This window comes from Garra rufa, chromosome 2, assembly GCF_049309525.1.
Source record: "Garra rufa chromosome 2, GarRuf1.0, whole genome shotgun sequence".
NCBI classification, from domain to species: Eukaryota; Metazoa; Chordata; class Actinopteri; order Cypriniformes; family Cyprinidae; genus Garra; species Garra rufa.
Window position 1 is genome coordinate 24,675,411 of NC_133362.1, and position 20,554 is coordinate 24,695,964.

The window sequence follows — 20,554 nt, forward strand, 5'->3', positions numbered from 1 at the left end:
TGCAGTTCTGTTTATTAACCATTATTGAATTACATATTACCAGCATCCCACTCATTTAATTTTGGCAGTAAATACATATTCATAAATTATTATATTACATGTTTTGTGGCCGCATTACCACCACCATGGGGTGTGCATTATTTTTGAAATGATTCAACAACCATCAGTCAATTATTCTGCTTTATACCGATCTATCACACCTCAGGATGTTGTTTCATACGGTTTATTCCAAGACATTTTCCCAGTTTTTGTCTCTAAATCGCTCTTATATGTAGGACTGATTTTTTTACACATCTCATCTCAAGCCTCTGTTGCTAATTTCGAAACATAATTTTAAAGTTTTAAAGTTGCTACTAGCCAATAACTTAATTTTGTGTGAGTGTGCATAAAAATTGCCATGGGTTTATTTTCTAGGTTGGCATAGGTTACTTTTTACAACAAATTATATCTGTACCTTATAATGTTTTAAAGTAATTATATATATATATATACACGCTACCGGTCAAAAGTCGTCTTCTTTTTTTTTTAAAGAAATTAATACTTTTATTCACCAAGGGTGTGTTAAATGGATAAAAAGTGATAGCAAATACTTACATTGTTAGAAAATATTCATATTTTGAATAAATGGTGTTCTTTTGAGCTTTTTATTCATCAAAGAATCCTGAAAAAATATCACAATTTCTAGATAAATACTTTGCAGGGCAACTGTTGCAATATATAATCCAATATAGATCATTCTAATAATAAATCAGTATATTAGAATGATTTCTGAAGGATCATGAGACAATTAAGACTGAAGTAATGGCTGATGAAAATTCAGCTTTGCATCACAGGAATAAATTAAATTTTAAAGTATATTACAATAGAAACCAATATTTTATATTGTAATAACATTTCGCAATATTACAGTTTTTTTCCTATATTTTTGATGAAATAAATGCAGCACTGATGAGCATAAGAGACTTTCTTTAAAAACATTACAACTCTTACTAACCCCAAACTTTTGACCGGTAGTGTGTGTGTATATGTATGTATATATATTAGGGCTGTCCCCGACTATGAATTTTCATAGTCGAATCAGAATTTTCGAATCTTTCTATAGTCGACCGATAGTCGAATCATCTAGGCTTATGTGCGTGTGTGAATGGGTTGGGAGGGGCACGACACTATAGTCAGCAGGAGGGTAAAACTATTTTTATTTTATTTTATAAGCGACCAAAACTGCCTGCCAACTGACAGACAAACTTATTTAGGTTTAAATAAAAACACAGAACGCGTCTTTTAGTTCTAAAAACACGAGGCGCACAGCACTGCCTTTTTTGGTGACTTTTAGGCCGCGATCACACCGAACGCGTTTTTGCAGTTGGAGGCGCCTCTTTTGAATGGTTTTCTGTTGGCAGTGAGCGTTCTGCGCGCCGCTTATGCGCACCGGGCGCCTCGCGTTTTCGCCGCCTGCTGCGCCTCGCGTTTTTGCAGAAGCGCTCTGAGCGCCTGAAGTTGAAAAAAAATCAACTCTGAGCGGAAAAACGCCCAACGTCATTCGCGTTCTTTTCCATTGTCCAATCGAATGAATGGAGAGGCGGGCCTTCTGTTGTGGTGATGAAAGTTTACCGTTGCTTAAAAAGTCCGGAGACTGCAAGAAATAGAGGAGAAACCTTTGGTGTCTGTCGTGGGTAACCCGGAGCTGTATTATTTAGGGTTTCTGCTAATATGACAGTTTACTTAACAGCAAAAAAACTAAGATTTTAGAGCGCTCGCGCTATAATCCTTTGATTTGACTGACAGGACAGCTGTCTTGGTCGTTGCTTAGCAACATAAAAAAACCGCAGCACACTGCTCTTTTATTAAAAGTCACCAAACAAGGCAGTGCTGTGCGCCTCGCGTTTTTAGAACTAAAAGACGCGTTCGGTGTGATCGGGGCCTTAATGAAAGAGCAGTGTGCTGCGGTTTTTTTATGTTGCTAAGCAACGACCAAAACAGCTGTCCTGTCAGTCAAATCAAAGGATTATAGCGCGAGCGCTCTAAAATCTTAGTTTTTTGCTGTTAAGTAAACTGTCATATTAGCAGAAACCCTAAATAATACAGCTCCGGGTTACTCACGATAGACACCAAAGGTTTCTCCTCCATTTCTTGGAGTCTCCGGACTTTTTAAGCAACGGTAAACTTTCGCCATCACAACAGAAGGCCCGCCTCTCCATTCATTCGATTGGACAATGGAAAAGAACGCGAATGACGTTGGGCGTTTTTCCGCTCAGAGTTGATTTTTTTTTTCAACTTCAGGCGCTCAGAGCGCTCCTGCAAAACGCGGGGCGCAGCAGGCGGCGAAAACGCGAGGCGCCGGGGGCGCATAAACAGCGTGCAGAACGCTCACTGCCAACAGAAAACCATTCAAAAGAGGCGCCCCCAACTGCAAAAACGCGTTCGGTGTGATTGCCGCCATCCCTGCCGTCAAGATGGTCCTCATCTCGTCATGCATCAGGGAAAGTGAAAATTAAATTAGTCACAGGGGTGGTTGGATTTATTCACAAACACGTTAAAAATATTTATTGAACGCTTCTTTCTTTTCACTTTTGTTTTTACTGCATTATCATAATCAAAGGCTGTATATAACTTAATATAACCGTACAAAACCAGTAGTTCTGTGTGCAATTAGACATTGAGCACCCCCATATTGGCAAAATGGTATGATGCTCGTTTCACCCGTGAAGATTCGACTGTGAGATCGGTGGTCGAATCAGGCTCCGCATATCGATGCATCGAATCTTGGACTATTCGGGGACAGCCCTAATATATATATATATTTATTTATTCAAGTGAACGTATCTACTGGCAGAATTACATGACAATTACATCGCTGGTAAAATGATGGTTAATCAAATTTGCAAATATACTGGCATAAATCTAAAATGTCTAATATATCTTTCTTTCTTTTTTGCACAAATACGATTTGACAGTGGCATATGTATTACAAGACTAAACATGGTAATTAGGCTCCACAAAATGTTAACAACACAGAAAGCACAATAACAAAAGTTCAAAAAAAATGTTAAAGCTAGATTAAAAATCGCAGTAGTTACTACCTAATAACAATTGGAATAAACAATAAATAGAAACATATCGTTTCTATTTATTGTCTAATAAATAGAAACTATAGTGCCTATTTAATAAGAACTTAGAAAACTGAAGATAACTATTTGTAAAGTTACAAGTAACTGCAGAATAAGTACTTGCACCTAATGTATAGGTATTATTATTAAGACTGCAATTAGTATCAACAGCAAATGAAATACACAAAAATTCATAAAAAAGCAACAAAAAAATTTTTTTGGACTAACAACTGAATAGTTCTTGCCACTATTATAGTGAGCAGTAACAAAAGAAAAAATGCTAATATCTAATTAAATTATTAGCGAAAAATGTCACTAGTATGTACGTTAGAATAAATGTTAAACCGGCTTGCCATAGAGTAGCTAGCTCTAGTCTGTGGGCGGGTACATTGTATATAGTGGGGAATTCCCAGTCAGTACTCTTCTGTGTTGAAGTGTTACTGTATATCTGTTCAGCACTTTAGAGCTCGGACGTAAAACCTAAGACAAGGGTGTTCGCAAACATGGATGGTGAGTATAAGAATCTATTAATTGATTTATCAAGTAACTGTCTTTTCTTTTTCATTTTTTTGCTCGTTGCTGTCTTTAATTAAATTATGCGTACAATTTAAGTCTGTGTAACACCTAACGTTAGTCGATTCATAACAGCTCTGTTGTTTTAGCCAATTAAAGATACTTAATTTACCAACTCGTAATTTTTGTTATATAGAATCTGTCTCAATAATAATTACGTTGTATGCTACATTTTGTCGTCGTGGGTTTGTAAATCTTGACAGTGTCATTTGTTCTCTTACAATATAACGTTTTACATTTTCAAATCTGATTCAGTTTAAAAAAAAAAAAAAAGCATACAGGCTTGTAATTGTATATATTACAGGAAATAAAACGCAGAGTTGTCTTTGTGGAAGTGTACAATTACAGAAAACACTTGCGAAACAAACGCAATAAGAATCGCATTACCTGAAAACAAAGTTCTAAAGCTAAGACCTCTAAATCTAGATAACTCTTATGTAAACTAAACAAATCAAATGAGCTGTCTGTACATGAATACATGAGGGACAAACTAACACCAGGAAATAAAATGAGGAACTTTTAAAAGCTGTTTCAGCTCTGTTGTTCTCATCTGCACGTTTGTTAATTCTTGAACAATATAAAAACAATGTTATATATATATTAGCTGATTGCCTGTATTCATCTGTGTTCTTCTATCTATGCTTTTTTTTTGTACAGTGCATCCCCTCTCAATGCACAGGGACCCCAATCTAAGTAAGTACATTAAATTTATCTGTACTGTGTAAAATGCATTCTGTCTTTACTAGTAACATGTTTTAAGCCAAGTTTAGGGTGGACCATAAACTTTGCCTAGTTACTCATCAAGTTTGTTTAAACGTCACGCAGTTGCCCGATGTAATGTTCAGATTTCCATTACTTCCTCTTTTGTTTGTTAAAGATATGACTTCCTGTAAATGACAATCTTTTGAGCAGGCAGTAGTGAGTGACATCTGCACACTTCAGTAAATCATACACTGAATCTATTTCATGCATTATAACCAAATAGCTTCCGCAGCTTATTTTATGACATTTCACAGTGTGAAAATGCATAGGCGAATAGATCTCACCTGTTTGTATCAATGGCAAAAGCAAGTGTGTTAAAAACAGATATATTGCATGACAAATGCAGCTGTTTGTGCAGGTGTTATAATATGCTTAGTATAATGGCACCTGGGTGAGCTGGTAAAATTCTATGCTGACAGGTGCAGAGAGCGGGAAATTATTTACCGGCAGGCTGCGTTGTTTGTGGTCAGGTTATGGTCAGGTTCTGTGAAAGACACAAGATGTTGTTTCTGCAGGTGTTTCGAGCCCTCTGTCTTGTACTTATGCATCTTCAGTGTTGGCATTTTAATAAATATGTGACTCTGGACCACAAAACCAGTCTTAGCACGGGTATATTTGTAGCAATAGCCAAAAATATTGTCTAGGTCAAAATTATCAAGTGAAGATCATGTTCCATGAAGATATTATGTAAATTTCCTACTGTAAATATATCAAAAATGTATTTTTGATTAGTAATATGCATTGCTAAGAACTTAATTTGGACAACTTTAAAGGAAATTTTCGCAATATTTAGATTTTTGTGCATCCTCAGATTCCAGATTTTCAAATAGTTGTATCTCAGCCAAACATTGTCCTATCCTAACAAACCGTACATCAATGGATTCAAGTTTTAAAACTCATTTAAGCTTTTTACATAAATCATTTTGAATATTTAAATGGATGAAATTCAAATCTCTGAATCTGACTGATGTCGTTTTGCTATTCTGTGCAGTGGGAGAGCCCTGTGTCCAGATCTTCGAGCAGCCAAAACAAAGAGGCATGCGCTTCAGGTACAAATGTGAGGGGCGTTCAGCGGGAAGCATACCTGGAGAAAGAAGCTCAGACAATAACAGAACCTACCCAAGCATTCAGGTATTTGCTTTTAAAGTCTCAAAATAAAGGTTTCAAAAGGAAATTTTTGCAGTGATGCCATAGAAGAACCATTTTTGGTTCCCCAAAGGACCTTTCAGTGAACAGTTCCTAAAAGAACCATTTTAACCACTCTTAAAAATAAAGGTGCTTCACGATGCCATAGAAGAAACTTTTTGTCTAAATGGTTCCATAAAGAACCTAAAACATCTGAAGAACCTTTCTGTTCTTCAGATTGTAAAAAGGTAAGAAATTGTCCTTCAAAGAACCTTCGACTGAATGGTTCTTTGTGGAACCAAAAATGGTTCTTCTATGGCATCGCTTGAAAAGAACCTTTTAAAGCACCTTTATTTTTAAGAGTGTACATTTGAAAAATCTAAAGAACCTTTTTTGATTATAAAGAACATTTTCTGCATTTGAAAGGTTCCATGGATGTTCAAGGCTCTTCATAGAACCATTGATGCCAATAAAGAACCTTTAATTTTTAAAGTGTACTTCTGATTCTAAAAACAGCATTTCTCTTCCTATCTCTTCCTATTAGATTCTAAATGTTACCGGGAAAGGAAAAGTACGTGTCACTCTGGTGACCAAAAACGAGCCATATAAACCACATCCCCATGATCTGGTGGGTAAAGACTGCAAGGATGGATATTACGAGGCAGAGTTTGGACCTGAGCGAAGAGTCATCGCGTAAGTTGGCGTTTTAATGTTAAAATGTCTGAATAACTTTGAATACAGAAGGCTGACAACTTTATGATTGCAGATGCATTATCTGCATATTTAGCTCTAATCTCATTTGGTCCTCTTACCATTTTCCTCCTAATTAAAAATGAAACATCTCTGTGCCCCACATCAAAGCCATTCCAGTGTGCTTTCCGTTTTACTCCAGCCCACACACTACCACAGTTCTCTTCCGAAGGGCTGTCCATTCTTCTTCTTTTTTTTTTTCTTTTTTTTAAAGAAGCATGTTGTTTCAGAGTAGGGAGCCATGCAGGGGATTCCCCCGATATGCAAAATGAGAGCCTTAGAGCTCCAGTCTGCCCTCAATTTTCAACAGTATGTCAGTATGGTTAGTTCTAACCTCACTCTTCCTGTTAGCTTTAGTCGTTGGGATCAGTGTTCAAGATGGACAATACATAGAACTTAACAAATCTGATTTGTCTACACAGTTGAACACATTGTTTCTTTGTTTTCTTCCAGTTTTCAGAACCTGGGTATCCAGTGTGTGCGGAGAAGAGAAGTGAGAGATGCCATAATGCAGAGGATTACGCGAAGAATCAACCCCTTCAATGGTGAGAACCAATTGCATTTTTTTCTCTAGGCCTTTTTTCTCAATACAGAAAAGCGCAAACTGAATCTGAATTGAAGAGATCTATTAAAGATTTATCCTCAAATTTAACACGGAAAACATGCAGATTTCGTCTAATCACCTCTCTTAGCTCTTATCATTATTACTGACTGAGTTTCTTTCGCTTTTACTCTTGTTATCAGAAATTCTGTATTTATAGCCGATGTTAAAATCGCAAACATCTCTCTTTCCCGCCTTCAATACAGTAAGACACAAAGTGTCATCTGACAATGCCGTTAGAGCAGAAAAAAATCACTTCTCTTTATTTAGTGAAGATGTTGCACAACTGGCTGTGGATTTGAGTGGCATATGATCAGGGGGAATTTATTTAGAGAGGGAGGAATGTCTGGAGGAACTGTGAACTATACTTTTTTGTGTAACTAATAACTTTGGCTTATTCAGCCTTGAGTATGCAAACAGCCAAATACTTCAGGAATTCCATGCAAACTATTGTGGGGGAGGAAATTACAACAGGGTCAATGTTTTTAACGCAGCTTCTCTAGGTAATTTTATTCTCTGGGTCTGAGTTTCAGATTGGCTTTTGTTGCCAGCAGCAATGTTTTATGATAAATAAGTCTGACCAAAGAGTAAAATCTTGCAGCTTTGATATTGAGGATATACTTTGTAGTTTTATATATGAAGTGATTCAACAAGCATGTAGTGTCATACCAATGTGTAGCCGAATCATATTTGTGACCCTGGACCGCAAAACCAGCCATAATGTACTCACCCCTTTGTCATCCAAGATGTTCATGTCTTTCTTTCTTCAGTTGTAAAGAAATTATGTTTTTTGAGAAAAAAATTTAGGATTTCTCTCCATATAGTGGACTTCTATGGTGCCCCTGAGTTTGAACTTCCAAATGCATTTTAAATGCAGCTTCAAAGGGCTCTAAATGATCCCAGCCGAGGAAGAAGGGTCTTATCTAGCGAAACGATCGGTTATTTTTCTAAAAACATTTACAATTTATATACTTTTTAATCTCTACACAGAGTACACACAGAGCTAGACAAGACGAGCATTTAAGGGTTAAAAAGTATATAAACTGTAATTATTTTTAGAAAAATAACCGTTTTGCTACACAAGACCCTTCTTTCCTTGACTGTGATCGTTTAGAGCCCTTTGAAGCTGCATTTTGGAAGTTCAAACTCGGGGGCACCATAGAAGTCCATTATATGGAGAGAAATCCTGAAATGTTTTCCTCAAAAACATAATTTCTTTACGACTGAGAAAAGAAAGACATGAACATGTTGGATGACAAGGGGGAGAGTACATTATCTGTAAAAAAAAAATTCTGAAAGTGAACTACTCCTTTAAGTAGCATGGGTAGATTTGCATTGTATAGGTCAAAATGATCGATTTTTCTTTTATGCCACAAATCATTAGGATATAAAGTAAAGATCATGTTCCATGAAGATATTTAGTAAATTTCCTACTATAAATATATCAAAACTTAATTTTTGATTAGTAATATAAATTGCTACACTGTAAAAAGTTTTCACCAGTTTCAACTTAAAAACGTAAGTTTAGCAGCTGCCTTAAAATGTTAAGTTAAATCAACTTAAGTCATTTAAACTCACAAGTTAAATAAACTAATTTCGATTGTAATAAGTTAAAATGACTTGTAGTTTTAAGCTGATTTAAGTTAAAAAGTTTTTAAGTTGAATCTGGTGAAAACTTTTTACAATGTAAGAACTTAATTTGGACAACTTCAAAGGCGATTTTCTCAGTTTTTAGATTTTTTGCACCCTTAGATTCTAGGCCAAATATTGTCCTATCCTTACAAACTATACACTAATGGTAAGCTTATTTATTCAATGAAAAAAAAAAGACTGTTACAGTTTTGTTGTCCAGGGTCATATTTGAGAAGTTTAGCAATGGGTCTTTACACAATATGGTTGGTGGTTGGTGTTTGCTTCCTCATGCTTGTTCTGCTGTTCTCTATGGTGATGGGCTGTTTAAGGGACTGCTCTCACTTCTGCTGTGATAATAACCAAATAAAGATCTTTCTCTTTGGCTGTGTAGCACTGACAGTCCCCTATATTAGGTGGATTAGTCATGGTGGCAGTTGTGAGATTAGTCTTGATATTACTTTTGAAGTTTGGTCATGTGTTGAAGGGATGACCTGTTAGAGATGATTTCATTTGCACTGACGTTATCCCGCAATGATTGCACTGATGACGCATACATATACAGTGTATACTATCACTCATTTCATTTATTAACTATGTTGTCGATTGCTTTTTTGAGAGGAGCTACTCGTTTTGTGGTTAGGGCTGCCACGAACATGAAAGTGTAGCTGAGGATTAAATGTCATACCAATAATTGCGATTAATGATGTAATTGTTTCATGTTCTGCTGAATACTCCTACAATGAAAAAAGTTACGTTGAAGGCTGAAATAGTGCTTTCTGGTAAAACACATCTACATTTCAATGATTTCGATTTAAAAGGTAGTTAAAATCTGAATTTGAAGTAAACCACGCACAGTGGGTTAGACTATAATGTATTGTTTAGTCTTAAAAGGACTGTAAAATGACTAAAATTACAAAATGTAAGTTACATGAAATGAAATGAAAAAAGTTAGTTTGAAACAGTTTTCATGCCAACATTGCTCGTAAGTCCTGCAAACGAGAAACAGCAAGTAGCACATTGAATTAAACATTAAAATTGAGTAGAAAGTAGAAAGACTGAAAGTTTTGTCGAAATTTTTGTTTTAAAATTTAGTTACAATCACAACTAAATTTGAAGAAAACCATCAACAATGGCTTTGATTCTCATGTATTGTTTAGTCTAAAAATGACTGTAAAACTACTTAAATGACTACAATTACAATATATCATTTACATGAATTGAAAAAAGTTAAAGTGAAAGAGAAAGAGAAAGAGTTTTCACTCCAACATTGCTTGCAAACCGAGAAACAGCAAGCAGCACATTGAATGAACATTAAATTTAGTAGAAAATAAAAAGGCTTAGGGTTAGGGTTAGTATGTGTAAAACATACTTTAATAATCAATGTTTTATTTACAGGTTTGAAAAATACATGTTTACAGTTTACCCATTAAGAAAGAATCATTAAGAAAATCATTCTCTAAAATATAGTAATACTCTAATGTTTTTTTTTATGTGAATAATATTTTAAATATATCATTAAAAATATATATTGAAAAATAAAATGTAATATTTTAAATAGATAATTTTTGTTTTTTAAATTGCACTACCAGTCAAAAGTTTTTGAACAGTAAGATTTTAAATGTTTTTTAAAGAAGTCTTTTCTGCTCACCAAGCCTGAATTTATTAGATTCAAAATACAGCAAAAGCTGTAAAATTTCTATTTAATTATATATTTTAAAATGTAATTTATTCCTGTGATCAAAGCTAAATGTCTTCAGTGTCACATGATCCTTCGAAATAATTCTATTATTCTGATTTGTTGTTCAAGAAACATTTTTTTCAGGATTCTTTGATGAATAGAAAGATTTTAGAAAGCATTTATCTGAAATAAAAAGCTTTTGAAACATTATATACTATACCATGTAAAATTATAGAAATTAATACTTTTATTTAGCAAGGATGCTTTAAATTGATCAAAAGTGATGATAAATACATTTATAATGTCACAAAATATTTATATTTTAGATAAAAGCTGTTCTTCTGAACTTTCTATTCATCAAAGAAACCTGAAAAAATTCTACTCAGCTGTTTTCAGCATAATACTAATAATAATACTAATACTACTAATAATAATAAATGTTTTTTAAGCAAATCAGAATGTTAAAATAATTTCTGAAGGATCATGTGACTTAAGTAATGATGTTTAAAATACAGCTTTGGAATCATAGGAATAAATTACATTTTAAAATATATCAAAAAGAAAACAGTTATTTTAAATAGTACAAATATTTAAACATTTTAAAAGTTTTTGCTATACTTTGAATCAAATAAATGCAAAAAAAAAAAAAAAAAAAACCATTAAAAATATTCCTGTTCAAAAACTTTTAATATAATATTAGGACATTTGTCTTAGTAATTACCTTTGTCATATTCATGCATCAGTTTAGTCTAAACTGTAGCATCCAAAACTATTTGGCTTGCATATATTAACATTAAGCAGCGTCTGTGTGGTTGCCCATAGTTGGATTTACCGTGTGGGTGTCGAGCGAACATTATGGTGGTAGATGTCACAGATGGTGGGTTTAGGTGACGAGAGATGAGTGTGAAGTTTGGGAATGGTGGTATGCCCACAAAACGGAGAATCGTCACCTGCCTGCCCCCATTTGTCTCTACAGTTCGAGCCCTCTGCTTCACCTTTCACCAGCCCACGCTAACCTAAAACATCACCCACCTGCAACTGCTGTCCACTTGTTTCTCTTGCTCTCTGACTTCACTTAATGCAGAACCAGAGGCGCACATATACGCAAATAAACATGACCACACCGTGGCTCGCAGTTGCCTTTCTCACACTCCGCCTCTCGCTATCTTCCACACCCACTCATCTCCTCCCACCCTATCTCTGTTCCTCTGTTTCTTCTTGTCTGTTTTACATCTGTCTGCTGTGCTCCTCGCTGCTCGGCTTCCGTCTCCATCCTTCTTTCCCACTTCTGGGCTTGTGGTCTGGACAGAGGTGTCTCTTCACGTCAGGAGGCCACCCCCTTTGCTGCAGAGTCGTCAGTGATACTCTGTCACTCAGGGGCTCTTTCTAACCCGCTGCAATATTTCCACATGCTGTGACCTCAGAGTGCTCAAAACTCGTCACAGTTGTGGGCGGGATGCCGTGGGGTGAACAGAGACAGACTCCTGAGAGTTAAGAGTGGGTGAGGTGCACACACTGAGAAATGTCTATACGAGCACCGTGTGGGCGGCTGTGTGCTCGTAGGCTGATGTGTCAGTGGTGATGCTGCTGGGTTGAATCTGCAAGAGCACTACGTGCCGCTTGCTTTGCTGACATTGACGTTTACGCCTTTAAATATTTACTTATTTATACATTGTATCACAACTAAATTTGAAGTAAACCATGCACAATGGTTTAGGTTTTCAAGTGTTGTTTAATCTAAAAGTTACTGTAAATAAAACTAAAATTGATATATAATTTATATCTAAGATTTTTAGTGAAGCTGCATTTATTTGATTAAAAATACAGAACTAACTGTAATATTGTGAAATGTTATTGCAATTTAAAATAGTGGTTTTCTATTTTAATATACTGTAAACTAGAATTTATTCCTGTGATGCAAAGCTGAATTTTCAGCATCACTACTCCAGTCTTCAGTGGCACACAATACTTCAGAAATCATTCTAATATGCTGATTTATCATCAATTTAGAAAAAACAGGTGCTGCTAATATTAATAATAATAATAAATGTTTTTTAAGCAAATCAGAATATTAAAATCATTTCTTAAGGATCACGTGACTTAAGTAATGATGCTTAAAATGCAGCTTTGAAATCACAGGAATAAATTAAATTTTAAAATATATCAGATAGAAAACAGTTATATTACATAGTAAAAATATTTCAAAATTGTACTGTTTTTGCTGTACTTTGAATCAAATAAATGCAAGAGACTTCTGTTCAAAAACTTTTGACTGGTAGTGTATATCCAGCCAATATAATATTAGAAAATTTGTCTTAGTATTTAACTTTGGCATTTTTTAATAAAAAGTTCAAAAGAACGGCATTTCTTCAAAATAGAAATCTTTTCTAACAATATAAGTCTTTACTATCATTTTTTATCAATTAAACACATCTTTGGTGAATGAAAGTGTTAATTTATTTCGAACAAGGAGAAAAAGAAAAAATTACTGACCCCAAACTTTGAACAGTAGTGTATGTTGTTACAGAAGATTTCTATTTTAAATAAATACCATTCTTTTTAATGGTTTATTTATCAAAGAATCCAAAAAAAGCATCACAAGTTTCAAAAAAATATTAGGCAGCACAACTGTTTCCAACATTTATAATAAATCAGCATATTAGAATGATTTCTGAAGGATCATGTGACACTGAAGACTGGAGTAATGATGCATCACATGAATAAATTATATTTTAAAGTATATTAAAATAGAAAAACACTATTTTAAATTGCAATAATCTTTCACAATATTACAGTTTTTCCTGTATTTTTCATCAAATAAATGCAGCCTTGATGAGCAGAAAAGCTCTTTAAAAAACATTAGAAATCTTACTGATCCCAAACTTCTGAACAGCAGTGTATATAAATATGTGTATATATCAAATTTAAGTTTTAAAAATGTATTTAAATAATCAAAATAAAAAGCAATGCAAAACAGCACAATAAATAAATACATTTAAAAATATATATTATGAATGTATTATGTATTTTTTGCATTACACTATTTATTTATATAATTCAGAACTGGAGTTCTAAGAATTCTAAAAATGTTTTTTTATCATGTAAAAAAATATATATATATATCACAAGTTGTGTCACAACAAACTGACCTGGTTTTCATTCTCGTGCCGTTTCATTTTCTTCTCTCTCTTCCCCTTTCCTTTGATGCACCTCATTCACTCGACTCTCTGTCTATCTCCTGCTCTGTTTAAAAACACAAATTACATTTAGGATTAATGTCAATATATTTTTTGTGCACCCTGCGATGTTGAATGTATGTTTTGTGTCCACAGTTCCTCGGGAACAGCTGCTACAGACTGAGGAATATGATCTGAATGTGGTGCGTCTTTGCTTCCAAGTTTTCCTCCAAGATGAGACCGGGATGTACAACACCGCGCTGCCTCCCATCGTCTCTAACCCCATCTATGACAACAGTGAGTGTACACAAATAAAAAGCACACAGCATTAAACGTGAAGTGTGTCATTTCTGCACAGCAACAAACAGCAGTTGACAAACAAACAAACTGTTTGTTTGACTACATAACAACACTGACTCAGCCAGTGACTCAGACCTGCATTGTATTTGGTGCCAGTAGTTGTAGAGAATTACACTAATCCTGAAATAGAATACAATTCCTATTATTTAATTTTTTTGTATTATTATTATGGTGCTTTTTTATTATTGCCTTTAGTTTGTTGATTTAAATAAAATAAAAATCATTATAGTATTTTTTATAATTATTTTACCATAAAATGATAATTTTCTAGACAAGTCAAAATTATGTGTGTTTTTGCTTGAAACAAGCAAAATAATCTGCCAATGGGGTAAGAAAAATGATCTTGTTTTCTGTTTGAAATAAGGTTTTTTTGTTTTTTTTGCTTACCCCACTGGCAGATTATTTTGCTTGTTCTAATTTTGACCTGTTTTCTCTGAAAACAAGAAAATAATTTTTACTTGTCTAGAAAATCCTTCTTAATTTAAGAATTTTTTGATATTTTGGCTGGAAACAAGACAAAAAATCGAAGTAAGAAAAGCATTTTTTTTGCAGTGTTTGAAAATCTAGAATCTTAAGAGTGCAAAAAAAATCTGAATATTGAGAAAATTGCCCTCAAAGTTGACCAAATTAAGTTCTTAGCAATGCCAATTACTAATCAAAAATTAATTTTGGATATATTTGTGGTAGGAAATGTACAAAATATCTTCATAGAACATGATCTTTACTTAATATCCTAAAGATTTTTGGCATAAAAGAAAAATCAATAATTTTGACCCATACAGTGTATTTTTGGCAATTGCTACAAATATATGCTACTTGAGGCTGGTTTTGTGGTCAAGAGTTTTATATAATTTTCAAGTATAAAACTTCTATATCATGTTCTATAAATTATAATCAATGTAAATGAGCAAAAATGAGTCTGAGTCTGTAGTTTAAAACGTATTTAATGTCAATAATTACCATTATAATTCTCGCTATTGGTTTTCAATATCTGCGATATTTGATAGTGTTTCATTTTAGATTGAGAGAACCATGGTATAGCGATACCTTTCAAAATGCAGCGGTTTGGCAGCAGTTTGACTGATTAATGTGTGCCATTAAACATTATGAAAGTCACTGCTGTCAGAGCATGAAGCTGTGGCAATGCATTGCTTAGGTGACAGATCTGTCAGTAGCCACATCCCACACTACAGGAAGTGAGCATGGTCCATTTCAACACTTCCTCACGTGATGGTGTACAGCGCGAGCAGAACAGCACTGTTTGCAGAGTGTTTTCATGTGGTTGTATGATGCTAAATAAGTTAGTCGATTAAAAAAACCTCAGGCCATGACTTGGTTATACCCTTTCATCTGATTCTCAAGTCTTCATGTTGTTCTCATGACAATGCAGTACAAGTTTGCAGTTAAACAAACCAGGGTTAATATGGAAAGCTGTTCTTGCCATTACAGAAATCAGTCTCGTTCATCGCAAAAAAGAGGAAGCAATAAACCACCCCGCCCTTACTCTCTAAATCTTGACAGGTTTGGCTGCTTTTTTAGTCTCGTAATGGACGTGATGTTTGTAAGTGCGGCTGTGCCTGCAGATACCCTGATAAAGTCAAAGAATGTGAAAAATGATTTCCTACAGCTCATGTGTGTGTGTTTCAAGTTTGTTAACATTTTCTAATCTTTAATCTCAATGGCCTGTGCTTGTTTCAGGAGCCCCGAATACAGCTGAACTGCGAATCTGTCGGGTCAACAAGAACAGTGGCAGTGTAAAGGGAGGCGATGAGATTTTTCTCCTCTGTGATAAAGTGCAGAAAGGTACATTTTAAATTATTTGGAATTAGTGCTATCTGCTTGTAATCAAACTCATATGTCCTTTTTCTTTTATTCATCATCCTTTTATTTTAGTATCATCCTTCCATTGTTAGTTTTTTTTATGCCATTCTTTTAACACCATCACATCACCTTGCTCTAGATGACATTGAGGTGAGGTTCTTCACCCAGACCTGGGAAGCCAAAGGCTCCTTCTCTCAGGCAGATGTACACAGGCAAGTGGCCATAGTGTTCAAGACACCCGCCTATTGTGACACCACCATCACAGCCCCTGTCACAGTGCGCATGCAGCTGCGACGCCCCACAGACCAGGAGGTCAGTGAGCCCATGGAGTTCCGGTATCTCCCCGATGACAAAGGTAAAAGATCAACAGTGCAGTTTATTATCTGATCTCATGATGCAAGACGCAAAATACGTACCAATAAGTACATGCCACTGCAGTTTCCAACAGAAATAAATGCTAGAGGTGGTAAAACAGCGTGCACTTGTAATCGTTTTTGTACACAGTTATGATTACAGCTCTAAATGTTTCGCTTTTGCGAACGTAACAAGATTGTGTGGTAGCTCAGCCGGCATGGAACTGAACTTAGGATGCGGAATCCTTGGGTACAAATCTCGTGAAAAAAATACTCACAATGAAAGAGCTGAAACAGCATGCTTGCGTTTGCGTTTTTACATCACATTCACTTTTGTTCATACTATCAGGTAGGTTTAGGTGTAGTGCAGATGGTACGTTATTTTAAAACGTCACGCATTAAAGTTATAGTGTCACTTAACTGACATTTCAAGTCAGAACTGCAGTGACATAAAACCAAACATACCATATGTATGTTCATCTGTTCTGGGGGGAAAAAAAACAAACACTCTTTAAGATTTCACATCGAATATGTCACAAAACGTACATTCGCGTCTTGCGAAAAAGTTCCCACAGATACATTTTCTTCATGAGATCATGTTGGCAGTTTATGACATCCACTTTATGGATTATTTGATGCTTGCCTATGTCTACATTGTTCGCTATTGTTACAAATGGGTTGATAATAAAGAAGAGTATCCATAATAAAATATTTTTTAAATCATTAATAATATGTATGTTGGATTGTGGTGGTCGATTTGATGGGTGAATATGAGCATCATGTCTCTTTTTTTATATTTCCAGATCCATATGGCTGTCAAGAGAAGAAACGTAAAATTGAAAGCCAGATGAAATCCTTCTCTAGCTTCTCCCAAGGAGCCATGAGCTTCATGAACAGACCAAAAGCAGTGCCTTCGAGCAGCATGATGAATCCGAGAATCAAACTCGGTAAGACACATGTAACCCACACTAAATAAAAATATAATAGGTTACAGATTACAAGTTACCCTATTTAAAAATGTAATAAGTAGTGTAAAGATTTCAGTTACTTTATTAAAGTAATGTAACAGATTACATTAGATTACTTTTCTAAAATTCGCATTATTCATTTTGAACCATTTAAAGCAGGCAGGGTTAATCTTACAGTAGTACTCAACACTGCTTACTGTAAGACTTTCAAAATCCTTCATCACTTAAATTAAGATAATAAACATTTTATTTTAAAGGTGCCATTGAATGGAAAACTGTTTTTACCTTGGCATAGTTGAATAATAACAGTCTGTACATGGACATGACATACCGTGAATCTCAAACAATATTCCTCCTTATATAAATCTGGTGTTTGCAAAAGACCACTGAAAAATAGGCAAATCCTAACATAACAGCGACTATGACGTAATAGTCTCAGGATCATTAATAGTCATGCCCCCAACATTTGCATAGCCCAATCATCAGAAGTTCTGGAGCTAGGCTATTGTGAAAAAAACAAAGTGAGGACAATAGCAAAAATGGCAGATAAATGTTATGTTCCAGGTTGTGCAGGGGATGTTAAGTGCAGGGATGGATGGTGTCTGTATCCGCATATTTTTAGCAGCTCGAGCTCTGTGATTAAATATATATTTTCCTCCATGTGCGAGCTACTGAAATGAGCCGCTCTGTGAAACAGCCAATCAGAGCAGAGCTCATCATTATTATTCATGAACCTTCCTAATAAGGTAAAAACAGACCATTTAATTCTAGGGACAATTCCTAGGGTTGTAAATGGACCTGTAAAACCGTTTCTGGAGAATTTTTGCCCTTTCCTATGCCATATACCTTCTATGTAGATATCAGAGAACAATTTAAAATATTGTATCAATGCACTCTATGGCACCTTTAAAGCACAGCCACCACAAAATCAGACTGTAGGACCTCTTTTTACTTTGAGATTGTTCTGAGGTTAATTACAGACTTAAAATCATAAAAAGATATATTTTAATAGCTATGATACTGTTTTTGAAATCAAATCTTTGCATAGTTATGACAGAAAACACTGGCATCTAACAATGTCTTGGGGAAAAAAACATACAAAGCACATACAAAAATATACACAAATTCAAATCGTTATTTGTAATTTTAACAGATTACACTTAAATTACATAATTCCGTTTCATGTAAATAGTTACTCCCCAACATATCAAAATTTTCTTTACATAACCAGTATTCCTATATAACCCAGCGTATTCTTTTTACAGAGCCACCGAGCCATTATTATCGTCAATCCAACCCTGGAGTGATGCGCCAAAATCCAACAGGATATTATAACAAAGCTCCTCCGTCCTGTCCTATGATGCCAACCCTAACAGAAACTCCACCATCAGGAGCACTCAATCAAGCATGGCCCAGTCCAGTCACCAACACCACCGGAGCTAGTAATGGAGTGAGCCTACAGCAGATGAACCCAAGTCCCAGCATGCCCACCACAGGGGAAAGTGGAAACAGCCTTCCTCTGCTGACCGCTAGGGATCTGGAGATACTTCAACCTAATGGCCCAACCAACAGCCAACCTCGACAGGACCAACCAAATCCACAGAACCAGCAGGTCCAGCAAGCCCAACAGCCACCTCCAAGGCAAGGAGTAGAAGGAGCCCATAACTGGTATAACTATGTCCACCAGCAGCCTCAAAGCACACAGAATGGAGCAACAGGCACCGGTGGGTCAATGGGAACAGGCTACTTGTATACAAACAACATAGAAGATGATATATTTCAAAACCTCATGGGCAATCATCAGTCGGGGCTTCAGTTTAAACAGGAAGCTCAAGGGCCGAGCAACATGGCTGTGCTGGGGCCCAGCTTGGACTGTGGACAGTCCTTCACCGCACTCCTGAACTCCACCACCCCCAATGGAAATACAGCAGAGACCATGAGACAAATGGACGTTGGTGGGCCCAATCAGAGGGTCTCCCAGAATCAGTACCCTGCCAGCGGCATGGGGCAGGAGAGCCATCTTGATTCTTTTTCCTGGCCGTACTTCACTGAATAGAGTCGAGTTCTATAAATGTTCAAGATGATTTTGTTTTTCAAATGTAGGCTCTGATTCATTCTCTGAATGTATTTTTTGAAAATCAGGAGGGTTTGAAGTCCTGGAAATACTGTAAGATGCTGGCACCAATTAGTTTCAGCAGTGAGATTTTATGAAATGTTTATGTACATAACAGTTTGATGGTCATATTGGAGAAGTTTGGGACTGTTTGTCCACAAACGCTCGATTATGGCAGGGTAATTGTGTTCCTTAACGTGGGAACTAACAGGGAATTTTCCCTGGGTAATGGCTATGTCATTTTAAACATGCTTCTTATCCAAGGTTCTCAACTGTACTGTTCAAACAAGAGTTTTCATTGGTAACTCGAAAGTGATATTATGGCTTTAGAAAACGAAGACCAGTGTCTCTTTCTGTTTTTACTTTATTCTACATACACGAGTTTGTTTTTACAATGCATTTTCTATGGGTGAGTTTTTTATTAAGTATTTTTATAAAATTACTGTTTATACTACTGAACATGGATTGAGAGATTTCATTTATGTAATATTTGCTACATTCTGAGCTGATTTGTGGCTTTGAATGCGTCATCTGTTTTTGTTACACATTCCAAAGTTCAGGTAAATAAAAGATTAAACTCTCTAATTTGGTGTACATATGTCTTTTCATATAACTTTCAGTTGTGAAGAGGAGCTTTTGGATGCAAATAAGTCAGGCTTTTATTAACCTGGTGCTTTTATGAACCTATGTGCTCCTAATAATGAGAATATAAAAACCAGTGAAGCAGTCATTGTGTCATTCAAGTGGTTTTGGCACCCAGCAGGGCTATATTTAAAGCATAGAAACGCATTGCAAGGTTACTGGGTTACTCAGTTGATTTTGAAACTTTGGAAGTTTTTAGTTCCTAATGAAATTTTTTGATTCACTTCTTTCCACAATTTGGAAATATACTCTTTTACTTTTTGTTTCTCTTTTTATGTCATTTCAGTACTGGAGTATTGCAAAATAATGATGATTATTTTTATATGTTGCATATACAGGGGATATTGCATCAGTTAAAAAAAAGCTGCATTAATAATCATTCAAAAAATAGCTACATGGGTAAACCATCATCATAAATTACCAACACACTCCTGAGGTGACAGAAGTTAAAAGACTAAATTCAAAAGTGTGGGGTTGATCAATGTGTTTCTGAGAGAAGACTCTTATGCTCACCAAGGCTGCATTTATTTGATCAAAAATACAGTAAAACCAGTAATATTGTGAATATTATTAAATTATTATTAAATATAGACAAATAATAGACTTTTCTAGTTAAATATATTTTAAAATGTAATTTATTCCTGTGATCCAAAGCTGAATTTTCGCCAGTCATTACACTACTAATTTGCTACTGAAATGACATTTTTATTTCTCATTATCAGTGTTGAAAACATCTGAAAATTACTTAATATTTTTGTGGAAAGTAGAAAATGTTTTCCAGATTCTATGATAAATAGGTTGTTCAAAAAGTAATTTTGTTTTCACGAGCGACAACGGTGCACCATTTCTAATGTCATGCCAAAAGTTCGAGCAAATCATGTTAACTGTTCTCT

At 35.2% G+C, this 20,554-nt stretch overlaps 1 protein-coding gene across 1 annotated transcript; it reads left to right on the forward strand.

Annotated features, from left to right (window-relative positions):
• Nucleotides 1–3,540: 3,540 nt before the first annotated feature.
• rel (v-rel avian reticuloendotheliosis viral oncogene homolog) lies at nt 3,541–19,604 on the forward strand. The gene is made up of 10 exons (XM_073835015.1): nt 3,541–3,617; nt 4,338–4,373; nt 5,434–5,573; nt 6,112–6,260; nt 6,771–6,862; nt 13,561–13,701; nt 15,463–15,567; nt 15,725–15,940; nt 16,742–16,885; nt 18,172–19,604. Exons 1-10 carry the CDS (start codon nt 3,611–3,613, stop codon nt 18,960–18,962), a joined length of 1,821 nt encoding a protein of 606 aa, XP_073691116.1. The 5' UTR covers nt 3,541–3,610; the 3' UTR covers nt 18,963–19,604.
• Nucleotides 19,605–20,554: the final 950 nt, after the last annotated feature.